Source organism: Sparus aurata, chromosome 4, assembly GCF_900880675.1.
Source record: "Sparus aurata chromosome 4, fSpaAur1.1, whole genome shotgun sequence".
In the NCBI taxonomy this organism is placed as follows: Eukaryota; Metazoa; Chordata; class Actinopteri; order Spariformes; family Sparidae; genus Sparus; species Sparus aurata.
In genome coordinates, this window is record NC_044190.1 from 4,941,320 (window position 1) to 4,961,575 (window position 20,256).

General features: G+C 43.2%; 1 protein-coding gene across 5 annotated transcripts in view; it reads left to right on the forward strand.

The window, feature by feature from the left end:
* cemip (cell migration inducing hyaluronidase 1) overlaps window positions 1-20,256 on the forward strand; it is a 165,092-nt gene that overhangs the window by 132,295 nt on the left and 12,541 nt on the right. For all 5 annotated transcript variants that reach the window (XM_030414196.1, XM_030414195.1, XM_030414200.1 and 2 more), the window contains exons 15-21: window positions 8,548-8,617; window positions 9,118-9,246; window positions 12,434-12,519; window positions 14,439-14,570; window positions 15,087-15,122; window positions 17,297-17,452; window positions 19,847-20,027. In XM_030414196.1, the coding sequence (XP_030270056.1) occupies window positions 8,548-8,617; window positions 9,118-9,246; window positions 12,434-12,519; window positions 14,439-14,570; window positions 15,087-15,122; window positions 17,297-17,452; window positions 19,847-20,027 (790 nt within the window). The remainder of the gene's footprint in view (window positions 1-8,547; window positions 8,618-9,117; window positions 9,247-12,433; window positions 12,520-14,438; window positions 14,571-15,086; window positions 15,123-17,296; window positions 17,453-19,846; window positions 20,028-20,256) is intronic.

The window sequence follows — 20,256 nt, forward strand, 5'->3', positions numbered from 1 at the left end:
CTTGCTTAAACTGAACCGAGCTGTGACCTGACAATGAAGGTCCGGCACGTGTTCCTCTGTCATGCTGCTATGGTAATGATGTTTTGGGAGATGCTGACAAACCACCTATGCAATGGTTTTGGTAGGTTGAAGAAGATAGAGGTTGGGGCATCCATGTCCTTCAGCTGAAGGAAGCGAGACCTTACCAGAGCCCCCTTCACCCTCTCCTGCAGAAAGGAGCTCAAAGCCAACCTCTTCTCTTGTAGCAGCTGGCCTTTAGTTGGATCTGAGTCTCCCTGTAACTCCTCTTCCATGCTCTTTATGCCTGCTTCAAGTTCCTGAACTGTTGATTTATCTTAGCAGTTGTATGGGAGGTGTACTGCTGGCAAAAGACACAAATCTGTGCCTTGTCTTTAACGACCACAACCACTGCTTTGTTCATCCGCGATGCAAAGCAGAGGTTGTCGTGTCCCACCTGCTCACCAGCAGCCAGCAGAACCTCCTCCACACTAACGCTACTATCCTACGTTACTATCCTATGCTACGGAGGTGGCGTCTCGGCGGACGCCATTCCTCCCAAAAACCACCAGGCAAACCACCGATTAGTCGGTCACTCAGTAAAGGTATCAAAAAGCTTACCTGATCATGCACACACAGGTGAAATCTGATAAACAGGGACGGCAAACAATTCAAAGCTCTGCGCCACTCGCACATCCACCACCACCAACCACTCACGCTCATTCATGCTAACCGGAAATGGAAATGAGGAGATGAGAGGAGAGGAGAGGAGAGGAGAGGAGAGGATGGAGTGGGGGTTGAAGGTGCCGTGCTGCTGTGTGTTAAGCTGCTGTGGAGCTCAACTGTATATTTTTCCATTTATATTCATACTCATTACCCTAAGCTGCTTTCACTCACATACCTGCAAACTGAACTATTCTGATTTTCTCATAATGCCTGGTGCACGTGTGAAAGCTGCTTTCTAAGCTGCAAATATCCACAAAAAAAAACACCAGAAGAATTTATGAAAAAGGATAAATTCAAGAGTGAGGAATGTGCTGTAAAGTAAAGGTTGTATTGTAGAAATGTGATTTTTTAAAAGGCCAACAATAATTCAGTATTTAACCCTTTAGGCGCCAGAGTCGCAAATTTGCGACACACCGCGGTACTGAACAAAACAGCTGTTTTCTCCCAATAGAGTGTTACGTGTCGTTCATACTCCCCACCACTAGTTGGCAGACATCCTGTACTTAGACCTCAGCTCATAAAAACGTCTTGCTTCAATGCAAAATGTTCGACGAAGTCCCATGCAAACTGTGGGGTGAGAGAGCAGAGACAGTGCGCCAGGAAGCCATTCTCAATATTTGTCTCATTTACACTTTATCTTTATCTCAAACTACATTCAAGCCAGAGCCTTCTGAAATTTAGATGTCAAAATCTAGTATTTTTTAAAATAAAACCCGGTGCCTAAAGGGTTAATCTAGAATCAAAGAGGGAAATGCAGACACAAACAGACACAAAGTGAGTGTCAGTGTCCACTCACTATTCGTGTTGCATGGATCCAAGGATCAGCTGTCTGTGGTTAACTGTGCACCCCTATACTGTACTAATACACAGCAGAAAGAGCTGCTGCAGGTGGGGGTCCAGGTCTGGATCCTCTCTGACAGCCAGCAGTCAAAATATTGTGTCATGTAAGGCAGCAGCTTTTGTCTGGAAATGTCTGAGTCATGTCACCATGAGAGCAAAGCTGTGTGTGTGAGGATGAATCCTGAAGGTATGGGCGATATTAAGCACACTGACAGCTACAGGGGCACTTAACTGCTCCCTGTCATGTTTGGTGTTGAAACGTGTTTCCCCTCCTCCATCTAGCTGTCTCTACTGATGAAGGTCGTTTTGTTCTAGAAGTCTCTGACCACCAGTCAAAATACTTGGTTACTTTTACTGCATTTGTTTCAAATGTAATACTTTTTGTTTGTCATTACAACTGATAATATCAGTTCGGCAGTTTGAGTGAAATGTTATGAGGGATGTCACAAGTGGTAAATGAGAAAATATGTTTTTCTATCATTTGAAACACTAGTGCAGTGCCCGTAGGAAGCATGTATTCCTATAGAAAAGTGGGAGGTTAAGTAGCTTTTCATGGATGGCCAAATGAGGTTGTGTTTGAAGGTGGGACGTCAGGGATATAATTGGCTGTTTTTGACTATTTTTGATTATACCATTATATTTCACCTTAATAACTATTTACCTTGCCTTGTTTGGTGTCATTATTTTCAGCACAACCTCACATGTGTGACTGTACAATTATTTTTTTCATTTTGACATATTATATTAACACTATGGACCTAAAATCACAAAATAACATAACATCAGAGTAGGAAAAAGTTAGATTTTTTACTGTGAAAACCACAAACAGTTTAATAAACCAATTGCATTAGTTATAATGCAAATATAAATTGTTGTTTGCTAAATTTGTGCATAAGTTTTAGAAATTTACAAAGTTATATGTAACTATTAACATTTAAATGCAGGCAATGCCTCAGGCTCCTCAGCTCATTCCTGCCTGCTCCACATTCAGCAGTCTCCTCATTGTTTTGACTCACAACACAAAAAAACGACTACACTACACACTAAACACACTACACAAAACACTACATTACACACTAACTATACACTCCAAACATGCTAAATGTCACAAATCTCTCAACTCTCAAAACTCGCCATCTCTGTCACTGTCTGTATCACCGTCGGCGTCCCTCCCACAACTTTCCCTTATCCTCAACAACCAAACTTGCTGCTTGCAGGCTTTTGTCACTTTCAAGGCAAAAGCCCTTTTTTACCGTTTCTTCCTGCACCAGACACAAAGCAAACGTGACGGCAATGTTCGCGAAAAAGCGTGGCGAACATTATTTACCCTAAGTCCGGTTTTGGACGTGCTGATGGGTCCTGTCCGTCGACTCGGGAGGTGGGCTGTGTGGGTGGGCTAGCAGCTAGCTACACACGAACATCCACAGATTCCGATTCCACTTTGTTGTCCGCGCGTCTCCGGATCTACTCAGACCCGAACAGACTCGGTCCGGACTCTTTTAGTCTCATTAATCCACAACAGTCAGTTTAGATGCACAGAACAGAACAGAACGGGACCGAACCGCCAGCAAAATCCCGGTCCAGCTCGCGCCATTGCAGGTATAAATTCGCTTGTTTCTTAAGGTGTGTCATGGAGTCAGGCTCTGCAGTGATTGGCTCTGGTGCGCCCAGACTATGGTGGCTATGGTTAGCAATGCTAGCGGAATTCGTAAAGCATTTCTCAAAGAATTTATTAACGGTATCGTTGTAGTCCAAACAAATGCGACGTTGCACACCCTTGAACCACGCAGCAGCCATGTTGTAAGTCTCAGGTCAGTCTGATCCTGATCTGCAGAGATATTTGAGGCACACACACACACACAGACAGACAGACAGACAGACAGACAGACAGAGATTCCTTGCTTTTATAGAGAGATTTAAATGTACAGCAGTCAATCAGGTTTTTACCATCTGGTCTGTGGTTAATCTTTGATTGTTACTTTGTAGGATTATTTTATGGCAGGTAATTCATTAAATTACAGCTACTACAAGGAACTCGACTTTTTGTTGATTCTGGTCCCTGCCACCTATTTTCTTGTTATATTTGCTAAAATTGTCATTATGATCTGACAGTAGAATCAGATACAGGTCAGCTGTCTCTGGCTCCACCCAGTGGCCCTAATTTGTTTTGCAAGAATCCACCACTCCGGATCAACACAACCAATCAGAACCAAGGGGCGTGTCTGAGAAGTGTCAATCACCCTCATGCAGCCCCCTCCCTCACGCAGCACGTACAGGGCAGTGCCCTTCCCATTACATTACATTACATTACATTTACATTTACAATAAGGGCATTTAGCAGATGCTTTCGTCCAAAGGGACTTACAATAAATACATTTGTCACAAGAGAGAAACCACCACATATCACATTAACGGAGCGAAAATTAAATATAGAAATAATTGTCAATGAACAGTCAGTAATGTTGGGGGTGCCGGACAGTCCATCATCAAGGATTACGCCCAGGTTCTTCGCCACCGATGAAGGCGATACCGTGACGTCCTCGACTGTGACTGCCAGGTCCATGTCCATGTCCAGGCAGTCTCTCCCAGTGCAGCTGTCCAAGCAGAGATGTCTGCAGACATTCAGAGATGTGCATCACAACATGGCTGTTGGAGGAGGATGAGGGTAAAGAGAGGAACACTCGGGTGTCGTCTGCACAACAGTGGTCAGAGAATCCATGTGATGTGATTGCAGAGCTTAGTGATCGAGTGTATAGTGAAAACTGAACCGGTCCTAATACTGAGCCTTGAGGAACACCAGTTTCCAGGAAAGCAGGGTTTGGACAAAGGGCCGTTCCATGTGACCTGAAAGGTGCGATCTCTCAGGTATGATGTGAACCAGGTTAGAGCTGACTCAGCAATGCCAAGTTCAGCCCGAGTGGAGAGGAGGATTTGGTGGACTGTCAAACGCAGAAGATAACTCAAGGAGAACGAGGATTGATGAGTTGGGGGCTCTGGTGGCACCGAGTGACCCAGTCACCATGAGGAGGGTCTCAGTGGACCCTAACCCTAACCCTGACTGATTGGGTCAAGGAGGTCATTTTGTCAAAGACAGGAGGATAGTTGGTTGTAGACTGCGCGTTCCAGGGTTTTAGAGAGGAATGAAAGAGGGATACAGGTCTGTAGTTTCGGATGTCAGCTGAGCCTAGAGAGGGTTTCTTTAGGAGTGGCTTTACTGTGGCTGTCTTGAAAGGAGCTGGAATAATGCAGGAATGGCAGGATGTCATGAGAGATGTTTCGGAGAAGGGAGGAGGGAATCGGGTCCAGGGAACAGGTGGTGGTTTGGTTCGACGTCACTAGTGTGTGAACATCTTCAGAGGAGAAAGGGCTGAAGCAGGTGAGGCCATCAGAGGTGAGGGTCGGAGGAAGTGCTTTCTGAATGGACATAGGAGTGAATGAGGAGCTGATGTCTTTTACAGCTGATGTCTTTGACAGGAAACACTGTCAATAAGAACATGCACGCTGGCCATAGAAAACCCTCCTCACTCTGCAGGTTTCAGACGGTGCGTTGCAGAGCTACTGAATGGGGGCATGCTGTGGGATTCACCCTGATACATGCAGGATCAACTTCAAAACGCTGCCATAAGAGGTTGTCTGTTTAAGGCAAAGATGTAATAATCACATCCACCTCTGTAGTAATCTCCCTTGATGCATTCAGTCACGCATAAGCGAGCACAAAGTTACAGTCCATGTGGACGAGGAGTAAAGTTTGAGTGTAGGCCAGGCTACAGAGGGTCTGATGAGTTCAATTTCTGGTATATGGTTTGTTCATACTTTAATACTAACTGTCTAATTCTGTAAAGTTGCATTGGTCATATTTGGTCATAGCTTAGGTATAACGGCAGCCCTCCACTGTCACTGCAGGGAAATTAAGTCATTCATCTGCTTGGTGTGTGTTGACACGTTCCTGTCACTCTTCATCTTTACTCTCCCTGTCGTCTAATCTCTATACGTTCTACTGTAAGCGAGATGTTCTTGTAATTTAAATGCTTTTCAATAGACCCCCAAGTCTCATAAGAAAATGAAAATGAGGGTAATGAATTGTCATAATTGCTCTGAAAGTCTGAAGCAACCTCTGCTCTGAATTCATCCTTAGCACTAAAATAGTTTTCATTTTATGATTTATTCAACACAGATGAATCAGAATGTGACCCAGTGACAGGCATTAAGAATACCTATAATAATTATATAGAGACAGCCCATCTTCTTACTGATGTTCTGGTTGGCTGCATGCAGGTCATATCGAGGCATCAGTATTAAACTGAGCTTGTTTCATAACCAGTTAAATGTTCCTTAAGTAAAAGCAAAATGAATTAATTAAAGTAGGCAGACTAAATCTATTTTTCTGCATTTACCTCTTCAACTTTCATTATTTATTATTCAGCTGTCACTACAACCTAAATGTTTCCCTCGATGGAAACTGGATTGGCTGATGGACTGTAGTTTCCGCTCCCTCAAGCAGAATCCATGTTACACTGTGACACAGAGTGTTTTTGTGTTTCCAGTATGTGTGACCTTTACTCCGTATCAGACCGATAATCTCTCTGTTAATCCCCTGCATAATCCAATTTATAAAGGACACACACCTGCCGACACATGTAGTCGTTGTTGTGGGGAGATTCTAGAGTGATGGTGCCAGCACAACGTACAGCTGTCAGGTGTCAAAGCCTTGCTCAAGGGCTCGCCTCTTAATCTTTGTTGGACCTTCCTCTCTCATAATTTCTCTGACAGAAAACAATCTGAGGAGCCTGGGGGAGCCTGAACCTTGATTGTGGCTGGCTGAGACCTTGATTACACCTGAACTAATTCCTTTCTGCTCCAGACTGAGCTGCAGCAGGGGGTGATGGGTAGAGGAGCGGCCGCCTCGTTAAGGCTACGTAATTGACAACAGAGGTTAACAGATAGGTCAAGATGAGGGACGTAGCAGAGTCAATCCACTTATCCACACTTTGTTTGCTAATGAGTTTGTCACCTTTCTAGGCTGAAATGATATTTTTGTTGTTTTGAAAATTTAAGCAGGACTTTTATCCTTTCCAGTAAACTCCAGAATGTGCACTTATACACATTTGATTTAACATTCCAAGGCAAACCAGGAAGAAATGACTGTGTACGCTCTGGATAAGTAAGTTTAATGGAAATGTTTAGGTGCAATCTCAGAATGCTGTGTATCCTTTTCATAGTACATACAGTGCAGCTCTTGTGGGGAGTGATAAACAGTGCAGCTTCTTGTAGTCGTCAGCAGAGCTTTTCCCTGGATGTCCAATGGATGTAAACATTTCTATCTAAAGCAAGAAAGAAAGAGAGGAGGGAGACAGAGAGATTGCTGTGCTTCCCTTTTTCTAAAATACATGTCTGTACAGACGACTAAAAGTAAAGATAACTGTGGGATGTAGTACTGTCATTAAATCAAGTGCAGCCCAAAAGCATCTGTTACTACAAAAACCAGAGCTGGAATGTGGTGTGGCAGAATGAATAGCACATGAAAGCGAGGTTTATAGGGAGCCAGTCTCTACACCGATGGTGTCATTTTTCACTGTGACATCAGTTTTCACTTCAGAATGAGAAGATAAAGCAAAAAAGGTTGTCTATCACAAGTTTAGTGGGAGATGTTAGGTACCAGTAAGATGAAAAACAAGAGGACTGTTATTATTCGTTGTCATAAAAACATTTAGATTGAATTGAAAAAAACAAACATATTACAGGATGACAAATAGTCCACTTCTTGCAGGGATGTCATGCTATTTGTTTGGGTACCAGGGAGCACCTAACACCTGCATGTGGGACATTAACAACTACACTGTGTTTACATTTTTAGCTTTTCCAAAACATGAAAGCATGTTTTCTGCCTTCATCCTTCCTAGTTAATGTTTAAGAAATTAGAAAACCTTGTTCTGATAATAAGGATAATAACAACTATATTTTATATAGTGCTTTTCAAGGTACTCAAAGACACTTCACTGGTTAAAAAGCAAACTGTTGAATCTTATATATATATATATATATTCCCATAGTGCCAGATATGAGTGTGGTAACATGATTATGAGTTGTGGTTTATCATTAATTGAAAGCTGCTGCTGTGCACTGTAACTTTCATCATAATGTTTATCCCACTGTCAGAGCAGAAACTCCTGACTGACTTTGTGCACAGAGCCTGGACAGGTCCTGTTTTAAACAAATATGTTCATAGTTTGTTGGTTCAGGTCCTAAACACAGTAGCTGCTTCTGCTCCTGCTGAAACTCGTAGTTAGTAGTTCTGAGTGTGTTGGTGGGGTACATGCAGCCCCTCAGCCCTAACACAGAGTGAATGACAGGACACTGCTGTAACTTGTGTAGCTCATTACATACGTATGTGTCACATAATGTAACATGTTGTGCATGCAGAGCTGTCCAGCTTTGCTGATCAGAAGATGCCATAAAACAAAGTAGTGTTATTATTTCATAACTTTAATAGTTTAACATTCAGCCGATTTATTTAACTGTGATCGTTTCATTTCCTCACTTGGAGAAAGAAAGTGGCGGAGTGAAATGCACAGGTGGACTATTGAATAGCAGTCAAATACAAAGTCATTTTCTGTCCCTCAGTCAGAGTCCTGCACGGGTTGACCTGCACAATTTGGATGAAACGGGTGAAAAATAATGTACTGTGTCGGTACATAGACACGGGTGCGGATCGGGTCGGACGCCTGGAGAGCGGGTCGGGTTTTGCGATTGCCATTTTTTTCAAGGCCTCGCGTGCAAAAAAAAAAGATAAATCATTATTAGCAACACATCTACAAAAATCTGCCTGCATTTTCTGCATGCAGGACTCTGCCCTCAGTTACTGTCACTGTCTTTTGAGAGGTAGTGTTCTTCCTTTCTTTATTTACCACTTCTATACTGTTCCAAACCATTTGTGTGAAAGCTAATAACCATAGTCATTTCTCTTCTTCCTCTCCCTCTTTGTAGTGCAACTTCAACTTTCTGGATCGCCAACCCCAATAACAACCTCATCAACTGCGCTGCTGCAGGCTCAGAGGTGAGTTTCTCACTTCTACTTTTCACTTTCCCTTCCCTCACCCACCTCCCTCCCCCAGCTCTCTCCAGGTGGAGGTCTGTCTCATTACCACGTTGCCAGGTCAGATTAATGGCTGTGTACTCCTATTAACTTCAGAATCAAGTAGACAACAGACAGAGGCACTGCCGCACTTTCACTATGATAGAGTGCCAATTATGATCATACTTCTGGGATTTCACAAGGGGACGTCTGCTGGAATGGAGACTCATTTATCCTCACCAATGTGATAACTATTCACATTTGCATACCTGCAAAGAACAACACAACAACCGACAGGGCAACGAACAGTGAAGGCTGTGGCTGTTTGTGTGTGAACAAAAAGATCTACACAAATCTGCTCATGTGCACAGGTTCTTTGTGTTCTGCATTAATTCTAATTAAAACATACATCTTGACAGTTTCCTTGTGTGTGTGTGTGTGTGTGTGTGTGTGTGTGTGTGTGTGTGTGTGCGCCCCATCAGGAAACAGGTTTCTGGTTCATCTTCCATCATGTGCCCACCGGCCCCTCAGAGGGGCAGTACTCCCCGGGACACACTGAACACACACCTATGGGCCAGTTCACCAACAACAGAGCCCATTCCAACTACAGGGTGAGTCTGAGGACGGACGCATGCTGGGAGGAGCAGAGCCACTTAGAGCAGCCAGAACCTGAAGCAGCAGTCAGATGTGCCAGGAGAAAATGTTCACACCACAGTTCCATACTGCAAACACTGAGGCATGAACTCAGCAACAGCATTTACATGAAATTCACCTAAAGTACCATCAAGTAACATCAATGTGTAGATGTTTTTATCACAGAGTGAGGCTCTGTCTCGCTCTTTTTGTTACTTCCTGGAAAAACGTTGTTTTTTTTATGTGCATGATTCATCCTGCACTGGAGGGGGTACACAATCCTTTCATCCAATTAATGCTTTCTTAGTTCTGTGTCGCTGCCATGGATGCAAAAAGAGGAACGTCACCAGAATGAGCAGAGTTTTTTTTTGGGGACCGGGCCTCATAGATTACTGGACAACAACACAATTTTATAACTCCTATAAAAACACATTATTCTCTGATTTGGGTGAAAGTTGATCATATTTTATGGAGGAAGTGTTGTCTGGTTTTCCCTCCAGTGTCCTCTGGCTGCTCAGCTGCTAACTACTGTGAGTCAGCAGCCTCCAATGGAATAATGATTATAATAATAAACGTTACGTGTATAGCACTTTTTGGACACAAAGTGCTTCACAGAACATAAAAACAACAGTGCACATGGTCAATATAAAAACAAGAGTGCATAAAACAGACAGCAGGCGGCAGCTTGAGGCTAATAGGGCTCAAGTTTATATCTATGCTGTGGGCAGCAGCGAGTGTGTCATGTGTCCATACATGGGTGAAATCCTTTTAAAGGGCTTTAGGAGCTTTTGGAGCTTGATCTCTCTCTGCTACTTTTCTTTTTCTGATTGACCTCGTCTGTGCCTCTCAACTTCATCAGAGTGTGATACTAAATTATTGAGGTGCCCTCTAAATTATTTCCATCACAATGACCTAAAACATTCATTACTGATTTATTGCTTTTTGTGTTTGTTTTGCGTGTTAAAAAAACACGGAGAGCTAAGGGGGGCAAAAAGCCAGATTACAGTGTGGAGTGTGACCTGCCAAGTGACAGAGAGAGGGAGAGCAATAGGTGAGTAGTGAGGGTTACAAAATCCAGGCCAGACACCAGAAACTGAGCAAAGTGAGCCAAAGGAGCAGGATGAGATGGAGAGGACAGGACGGAGTGTGGAGGCGCCCGCGGCATCAAGCCGGCCCAGCGCAGCTCCAGCAGAGAGAGATTTATGAGGCGCTGATGGAGAGGAAGTGTTATTGTTATCTCCCTCCTTTCTCTGGCCCCAACAGTGATCTCTTTTCTCTCCCATCTCACTCTATCCTTCCCTTCTTCACTTTTAATTTGGATCATCCTAATGGGAGCATAACTCATGTCAGGCTGCCACCCCGGGATGTTTGTGAGAGAGGAGGTTGTTTCAGGGCTGCAGGTTGGCTGTTCACAACAGCAGCACCGAGCTGCTGGATGTGTTTTGAAGCAGGAAACTGACGGAGGTTGGCTCTTATCATAAGGACTATTTTATTTTTCAAAGGAAGAGTTATGGTTTTGTGCACATCCAGATGAGTTACAGAGATTTAAACCTCTAAATACGTGATATTTGACATTCCTCCTTGTTTTGAAGCCACTGATATCCAGTGTAAGTCTAAATGCAGTGTGTCAGCCTGCTTCAAAGCTCTATTATCTAATGTTCCTAATATATAATATTCCTGTGTAATGTGGTTGCTGGTACTGACAAATATCCAACCCAGCAGTGGCAGAATTGCTCATTTAAATTCTATCTTTTGTTTTTAACCGTGGGTCCTAGACTTCAGACAGAAGTCGACAAAAACAGGCTTCTTGCTTTTGACCAAGGGCTGTTGATTTTCAGACTGAGGTGACAAGTGTTGCTACTAGATTTAAACAGTAACCAGTATTTATTGTCTTTCTATTTTATTTATTGACTGACTTTTTGGCTGGAGCGCAGGAAAGCTAGGCCAGCCGCCGCAGTCTGTCACATGTAATGAAGTTACACCATACACACAGTGCTGGAGCTTCCCCATGACCACTGGTCTTTCAAAATAAAGAGCTGTGTGACGACGGTGAGATTGGACATGGTGACACCCTGTTTCCAGCTGCAGACAGAAAGACTAGCCCTGAAATGTTTTTGGAACAACCTCCTACAATCTACACAGACCACAATTCTCTCACAATGAGGATGTATCAGACTTGGAGGCCTTTATCAATCACAGCACCTCCAGCAAGACAACACAGATGGATACGCTGCCACCAACACATTCACCAAGTCTCCCAAGACTAAAAAACAAGACTCATCCGTGGACAACTCGTTACTGACATTTGTTAAAACACTGACCAAACAAACTGACATTGTCCCGAGAGACAGTGGACTTAAGAAAGACACCATTTTAGACCTGCAAGATAAACTAATCTGCTCCTGCACAAACTGCACCGACAAACTGCACTGACTGTATATGGATGGCCATTCAGAAAAGTGCTGTACCCCAACTTAAATCAACAACTAACTGACGTAGCATCCAGGTAAAAGACCGGCTCCAACACAGCCAAAGTATCAGTCCTGAACAAGGCCTGGTTATTTTCTCTTTATGAAGCTCTAAAACAAATTCACAGCTCCCCACTTACATTTTAGCACCAGAGTGAGAAGTGGAAGGGTCAAGATGGATACGCCGCTTTCATTTAATCTACCACAAAAACTGTCAGGGCCACGTACTTTAGCAGGATATTCACTGACACTCATGATATAAATGAAAGCGGCTGCAGCTGATTGACTCTGAATGCACTGCTGCTAATTCAGACCTGATGCTGCACATGTGTGTGCAACATGTGTCTGGAAAGGATGGTGAAAGAAAAAGTGTGAAGTAGTCATCAACTGAGCCTGAGTTATTGCTGTCAAAATGAAACTCTTCCTGCATGAAAGTAGGAAATAACACTCAAATTATGTTTAACTCAACTCAAAGGTCAGCTACTGACAGCTGGCTGTGGAGTGTTTTCATATTTTATTCAGACTAATTACACATTAATAGAGACCAGTTGTGCTGTAGCGCAGTAAAAACAACAAAAAGTCTGTGTGTGTAAATGAACCCAAGGACAACTTATTTTTGATATTGATTCATTCTTTATCATTTGTGTTTGGTGTTTTTTTACTGCTTGACCTGTCGTGCATTTTCTTCCTGTCCCAGGCTGGAATGATCCTTGATAATGGAGTGAAGACCACCCAGGCAAACGACAAGGACAAGAGACCCTTCCTGTCTCTGATTGGAGCCAGGTCAGACCCTGTAAACCTCTTCACTCTGCACGACGAGCTGAAGCCACGTCACGCCCAGTCTAACCCATCATGATGGATTAGACTGGGCGTGCTGCTCATGTTTCCTGTTGATGTTTTGTCACTGACAAATTGGTATTTGCTATAATATAGAACCACAGTGGGTGTGTCACTTAACTCAAGTGGTTCAGTAATGCTTTTCAAAGTGTGGACATCTTTGTGTCTCTCAGGAAGCTTTCTCACAGACTGCCTCGCCTCAAAGGAGGTCAAAGGAACTAGTAGTGGAAAGAGTTCCTGAGTGGAGACGAGCAGCAGAACCGTAGACTGGCCTGTCCTGCTGAAGGTTCAGACCAGACAAGAGACCCATCTGTGTTTCCACCTTCTAGCATCGGCTGCATCACTGCGGTGACAAACTGAGTGTGCTGCCGCCTGTGACAGCATGGGCAGGACTGATGTCGTCAGGCAGTGACCTATAGTTACTCACAGGTTACTTATCAAGTTGTCTTTATGTGGATAATGATCTGACCACATATGATACCCTGAACTGATAATGAGGGATAGAGACCAAACTTGCCCATCAGTCCCATTTCAAGTTCTGTGTAATACACTTAGCTTACTGTACTAGCTGGTGTAATCAAATAAGAATTGAATCTGTTTTGTTGGGTTGTTTTTTTTTACTTCTTGGTCCTCTTCACACCCAGTCAGTCTATGTAAAGCGTGTGTTCTTAGACAGGGGCAGCGTTCGGGAGGTAAAGGCTTGTGTGTTTTACATTAAGGTTTTTCCAGAGTTGAATTTCTTCTCGACTGTTTGAGCAGCTGAGAACGGCACCGTTTCTCCCTGATGTCCTAGACATCGCTGTCAAAGTAACGGCACGTAGAAAGTGACACTTTTGCAGGAGAGCTGGCATTCAAACACACTGGTAATGTAGGGAGTCGCCATGTCGTCATGGCGACCTGTCTTCTTTTGGTACATCATTGGATTTATGTGTGAACAAAATGCTTGATGGCAATTTAATTCACAATTTATCATACTGCTGTTGTTGTTGTTGTTATGCAACATGTGTTAATTCAATATGAGAACCAATGAAACAATGAGATTCATGAGTGATTGTTTGAGCAGCTCAGGTGATTGTTCTGCTTTCAGTTTGAGGGAGAAACACTGCAGCGCTGTGAACTCAGAGTTGGATAACGTCTTCCCGTTCAGCCGTCTTACAGTAGCCTGGAAGGACGCACATAACAGATGGTGGCAATGGGACAAATAAGAGCATCCAACAGCAAGATCCCACTGTAGGAAGGCTGTAGATTTGTATATCCAAAATGATATATTTGCTTTGCTGTTGCTGTAATATAAGCAGGATGTGTTTCAGCATTAAGCAGGGAAGCGGAATATAACAACCAAGTCAAGTGAAGCTCAGCTGTTGAACGGAGTGTGATGGCACTTTGATTCATTCATTGAGATAATCCTACAGTCTTCAGCAGTCAGTGCACCAAAAATACAAAACAGTACTGCCAAGTGTGCAAGCAGGAGGACCAGAGACAGTAGGTGAGACGGATCTAATGAGGAGAAACATCTCATGAAACGACTCGAGGAGACAAAAACAAAAAAGTGAAAAAATGTAAATGAGTACATCAGCCTTTAGTCATGCATGAGGGATTCACATAGAACTGTGCATGCCTCACATACACTGGACATGATGTGGGACAGCAAAGCTGGTGCTGATGTGTGTGTTTCATGTAATACAGAGGAACATTTGGTCATGTGTTCATTATAGCTGCGGAGGAAACATTGTCTCCTCATCTTCTTCATTAAAACAATGTGACTGGAACCCTCTGATCCAGATTTGTTTGGCTGCTCTGTAATCAGATACACCGATTCTTCTTGTTCTGTTGAACATTGATATCAACACTACCACACTGTTTAGATATGGCCCCCACCAGGACGCTGACCCCTTCAAACCCAGAGTCCCTGCTCTGATCCACCACTTTGTAGCCTATAAGAACCAGGACCACGGAGCCTGGCTGAGAGGAGGGGATGTCTGGCTGGACGACTGCCAGTGAGTACTGCATGCATGGAACAACTGAGTGTGGATAAATATCCTTATGATGAGCTGCAGGTAGCACAGGTCGTTTCACATGGAAGACGGAGATGAAAGTGAGAATTCACCCTTATCTAATGAACCTTTTATCTCCTCTAGACTCTGTGTGTGTGTGTGTGTGTGTGTGTGTGTCTGTGTGTGTGTGTGTGTGTGTGTGTGTCTGTGTGTGTGTGTGTGTGTGTGTGTGTGTCTGTGTGTGTGTGTGTGTGTGTGTGTGTGTGTGTGTGTGTGTGTGTGTGTGTGTGTGTGTGTGTGTGTGTGTGTGTGTGTGTGTGTGTGTGTGTGTGTGTGTGTGTGTGTGTGTGTGTGTGTGTGTGTGGGTGTGTGTGTGTGTGTGTGTGTGTGTGTGTGTCTGTGTGTGTGTGTGTGTGTGTGTGTGTGTGTCTGTGTGTGTGTGTGTGTGTGTGTGTGTTCCCTGGAGACTTCAGCTTGTTGCTGTGCTCACAGTAATAATATTCTCTCCTTCTGGTTTAGATTTGCTGATAATGGCATTGGCCTCACTCTGGCCAGGTAAGACCTCCCTCATTAAATCACTGTTCTTTCTTCTGTGGCTGGAAATAGAAAGCTGCTGTTTGCACCGACTGGTGACGAATGCAGACAGCCATCTTTCTCTCTCTCCCTCTCTGTGTGAATGGAGTGTGAGTTGAAAGAGGCCCTACAGGGAGTCTGTGAAACTGAGCGTTTAGTGTGAAAAGTAATTTGGGGGTGTGATTATCAAAGAGCTGGGAATCAGTGAGAAATGTGAACTGACTTTACAAAGCAGGGTATGTAATGTATGAGCACATGAAGTCATTTATGATTGTAAATGTGTTTTTGTTTCCATATTTGAAGCGCTCTGTTCAACAAACATCAGAATTTCCAAATGTATGAATGTGTCAGTGTAAGCAGGTCATTGAGGGTCGAGGTCTGTGTGCCGGTAAAGTGAAGATGACCTTTAGTTTTAACTTTCTATGTGATTTACGACATTTTGAATATCAATAAAGCAGAATGAACAGGAGAGCTGCTGCTGTCATTCTGTTGTGCTGCTTCCATATTTGTGAGATGATGTTGTGATTATAAAGCAATGATTTTACCACCGCAGCTTGGAAAGGAAGGCAGCTTATCATGTTGTAATTATAAGATATGATTAAATCACCATTTCACACCTTTGTACTTTGACTGTTAACACATGAATGAAAAGCAGCATCATAAATGCTGCATCAGATCACTGTGATGTGACCAGAGAGCAGGAGGACACTGAACAGTGATGGAACAGGCTGTCGCTCAGCACAATAACTGGTCTGAAGCTGCAGAGTCACTGTGAAGACATGAGGACAGTTCTGTCATCTCTGACTTCCTCTCTGATCACTCATTCTAAATGTCAGTACAGCCGATGATACAGCAGGGCCACCGTCACCAACCTCTCTGTGTTGACTTTGTCTAATGATGTCACGGCCATAGTCAGCTGGGAGGTCCCACGTGACCTGACAGACAAGCACAGGTTCCCAGGACATGTACAGGTGCAATAAGCGATCCTGGGGAGAGGTTCCTAGCTCGTTAAATGGTGATATTATTGGATCAGTGGGTCAGGCCAGCCACAAGATGTCGACTTAGCCATCAACAATCTTATGTACCTTTAAAAAATAATCATTGTCCAGCAGAGGCTCAGAAGTCTTTTAGTCTAGACTGGTTTCGAGCTTCAAATTCACTGGATCCTACACTTCCATGATGAAACTGGAACAAATCCCTTTCTAAGAGCCTCCCTGTCTGGTGACAGTTTTACATCTATAAGCTTTCTGTTCTACAGAACACAAACTGAGGAGACCCTGATGGCATCATACACAGAGCGAAACTGATCTCCCAGTGTAAAGTGTGTGGCATCCCCATTAAATACCAGGGTTGCTGGCTTTTATAAGACTGGGAGGGTCAGTCATTATTACACTGAACAAAAATATAAATGCAATACTTTTGTTTTTGCTCCCATTTTTCATGAGCTGAACTCAAAGATCTAAAACTTTTTCTATATACACAAAAGAACAATTTCTCTCAAATATTGTTCACAAATCTGTCTAAATCTGTTAGTGAGCACTTCTCCTTTGTCGAGATAATCCATCCCACCTCACAGGTGTGGCATATCAAGATGCTGATTAGACAGCGTGAATATTGCACAGGTGTGCCTTAAGACACAATAAAAGGCCACTCTGAAATGTGCAGTTTTGCTTTATTGGGGGGGTCAGAAAACCAGCCAGTATCTGGTGTGACCACCATCTGCCTCACTTCTCCTTCACATAGAGCTGATCAGGTTGTTGATTGTGGCCTCTCTCTCTCTCTCTCTCCCTCTCTGTCTCTGTCTTTCTCTCTCTCTCTCTCTCTCTCTCTCTCTCTCTCTGTCTCTCCGTCTCTCTGCCCGTGGCTTCTGTAACTTGTCACCTCGCTGTGACTGGATGACAGTTACCATGGTGATGACATTGAGATCATGAACCCACCCATATTCTGTCGTTAGGTGGATTCATGACGACTTGGCCTAAAATGTTAGAGCTGTATTTTCTCTACATAGGAGTTCCTCTCACAGATGTGAATAATGTCTCCGTCCTGATGTTTGAATAAAACAGAGGTTCTCAGTGTGGATCAGTGACACTAACAGTCCTGATGCTACAGCTGCTGTCACTTCACTCACTGCTGCTGCTCCCTCTGTCTGTGTGCAGTGGAGGGACGTTCCCAGATGATGACGGCTCCCATCAGCAGGTGAAAAACTCCTTGTTTGTGGGTGAAAGTGACAATCATGGGATGCCCCTGCCTGACAACCGGATCTGGGGCCTCGGGGGTTCTGACCTCACTGGCAGAACTCTGCCACGTGGCGTGTAAGTCACAATTACTGCCTATTTTTGCTCAGTGTTTTGGTTTTACAGCCCAGAAACTTCATCCAGATTAATGTAATGTTACCTTAAAACTTTAAGATGGTCATTTGTCAGATGTTACAGTGGAGTCCAAAAGTCTTATAAGACATTGAAAAAAGTCTAATATTGTCACATAAACCCAGAAATAATCCAATATTTTGAGGATTCAGAGTGTAAGTGAAGGGGCCGAAGTCAAATTGTTATTCTAAGCAAAGAGGGTCTTTCTCAGTGTCAGATCATGGAGAGACCAAAGGTTTCTAACGGGTCGGTGCAGGAACTGGAGCAGTTGTATCCAAAGCACGCCATCAGAACAGAAATACATGTTAAACACTACCTTTTTCTATTTATTTACATTTATATTTATTTTTCTATTTTGCTAAACTCCAGATTTACATACAATTGTTTATATATGTATATATATATTTATATTGTGACATTCTTTGTATGTTTTTATGTTATGTTGTATTGCACTGAACAGAGATGCATCTGCAAATTCATTATAAACTGAGCTCACTAAGACAAAAGGAATTCTATTCTATTCTCTTCATTCTGCACCAAGCTTAGTTCACTGCGAGATAGAAAAGCAGCTTCATCACAGATATTAATATATCTTATTTACCAATAAACCGGCGAGCTCCAGTCTGTTCACCCTGCTGCACTCTCCAGGCTGTGAGACTCCTGAACTCGTCCTACACACTCCAACATAATTCACAGGTTCTCTTGTGTAGCATAAAGGGACGACAACTTAAATTTCATTCTGCAGCCCTGTGTTGTACAATGATAAGTGAACCTTAAACATGTAACATACATGCTGTATTCTACATCTGCATGTTCCCTTTTAAGATCCCAAATACGATCAGAACGAGACTGAACTCAAAACTAAGACAGCAGAGCACACGTAAGCTTTAATGTAGTCAGGAGATGCTGTTCAAACACTTTAATTGTGCATCTAACACAGACTAAACACCTTTCCCTTTTCTGCCAAATTAAGCCTGGTTTAAGTTGCAATATGTGATATTTGAATCTCAAACACTTAACCCCTGGAGGCCTGAAAGCTGGCTGTAAAAAGAAGATATTTGTGTTTGTCCATAAAGAATTGTAGATGTGGTCAGCTCAAACAGAAGCCAGCTGGAACAGACTCCTGTGGTGACAAGTATTACCAAATTATGGCTGGAGACACTGCTTCTGTGTCGTGCTCTATACAGTATGTAACACTTTGTGTTTAAAACATACCCAGCATGGACGGACAGTGAAGACGTTCTGATGCAGTGGTTTAAAAAGCTGAGCACAGCTGCTGCTCGTCATGAACGGTCAGACTGAGAACATTTGACAGCTACTTTTCAAGCCAAAGTATTTAATTCCCCCAAAGATAGATTCTGGGTGGAGTACCAGCTTAATAGAGGCTGGTATGCATGAGAGCCGGACTTGGTATGTAGAATCAGTCCCATGCCCCGACCCAGTTGGAGAACAACCCTGCTGCTACAGGAACAGAAACAGAGAATGTCATCTGTGGCCGTTAGCCTCTCTCCTCTTTTCTAACATTACCACCACTTCTTAGTTCGTCTGAACTTGAACATATCAGATGGTCAAACGCCAAATGGACACTTGATAGACATATCATAGTACGATTACAGTCAAATGTAATGTGTACTAATGAATCATTTTATATTTATAATGGCTCAAGTGGTAAAAAAACCACACAGTTTATATTACCAACTCTGCAACCTTCACTGACACATTTTCATTTAAGTGTCTAGTATTTTTAATATTTGAGCGATGAAAGCCCATTTCTACAATCTGTATTCTTCAACTTCAGTCTGATTCCACCTTTCACACTGTCCAGATCAACAAGAGCTTATTCTTATCCCACTTGTCACACTATTGTGGATAGACATGAAAATGAGAAATGTTCAAATGAATACAGGAAGTAAGTGTTTCCAAGTTGGAAGTTTGGTTGAAAAACATGCTTGTTAGACTAAATGCGGTGAACAGAGTCCAGAGCAGCTGTGGAAAATAGTCTTTAATCCTTCACACTGCCTTCAGTCAGGGATGAAAGTGCACCAAAGTCAGGCACTAAGGCATGGACTCTAATCCTGGATCAGTGCTAATCTTAATCTGCTATGGATAACCAGGTTAACATGAAAGAAAAAGACTACAAAATACTGAATAGTAAATTCAGTAGTGAGATGGGATTTGAGCCCATGCATTCACACTGAACTGTGTGAGCATCATGTCACTTTTTGCATCACCACTAAATAAAGGTAAATCGTTAATGGGTTGTAATTGGGGCGTGTGTGTGTGTGTGTGTGTGTGTGTGTGTGTGTGTGTGTGTGTGTGTGTGTGTGTGTGTCCCTGCAGTGATTTTCCTATCCGGGGCATGCAGATCTATGATGGGCCCATCAACATGCAGAACTGCACATTTCGGAAGTACACGGCGCTGGAAGGACGACACACCAGCGCCTTTGGCTTCAGGCTCAATAACTCGTGGCAGAGCTGCCCCAATAATAACGTCACTGACATCACCTTTGACCACGTACCTGTGAGTCCACTTCTGCATGAAATACAAAAAACAAACTGCAACTTGATTTGAATAATTCTGAGCTCTCCTCAACACTAACAGTCATGAACAATCTGTCAAAAAGAGCATTGTCCTGTTTTCAGTTTGTTTTGGATCTTTTCCACCTTGACGAGAGTAAAAATTGGATTAGTACAGAACGTTTGGGAGCTTTGGCATTCTGAATATAATCATCAGTGACGTATAAGAGAAC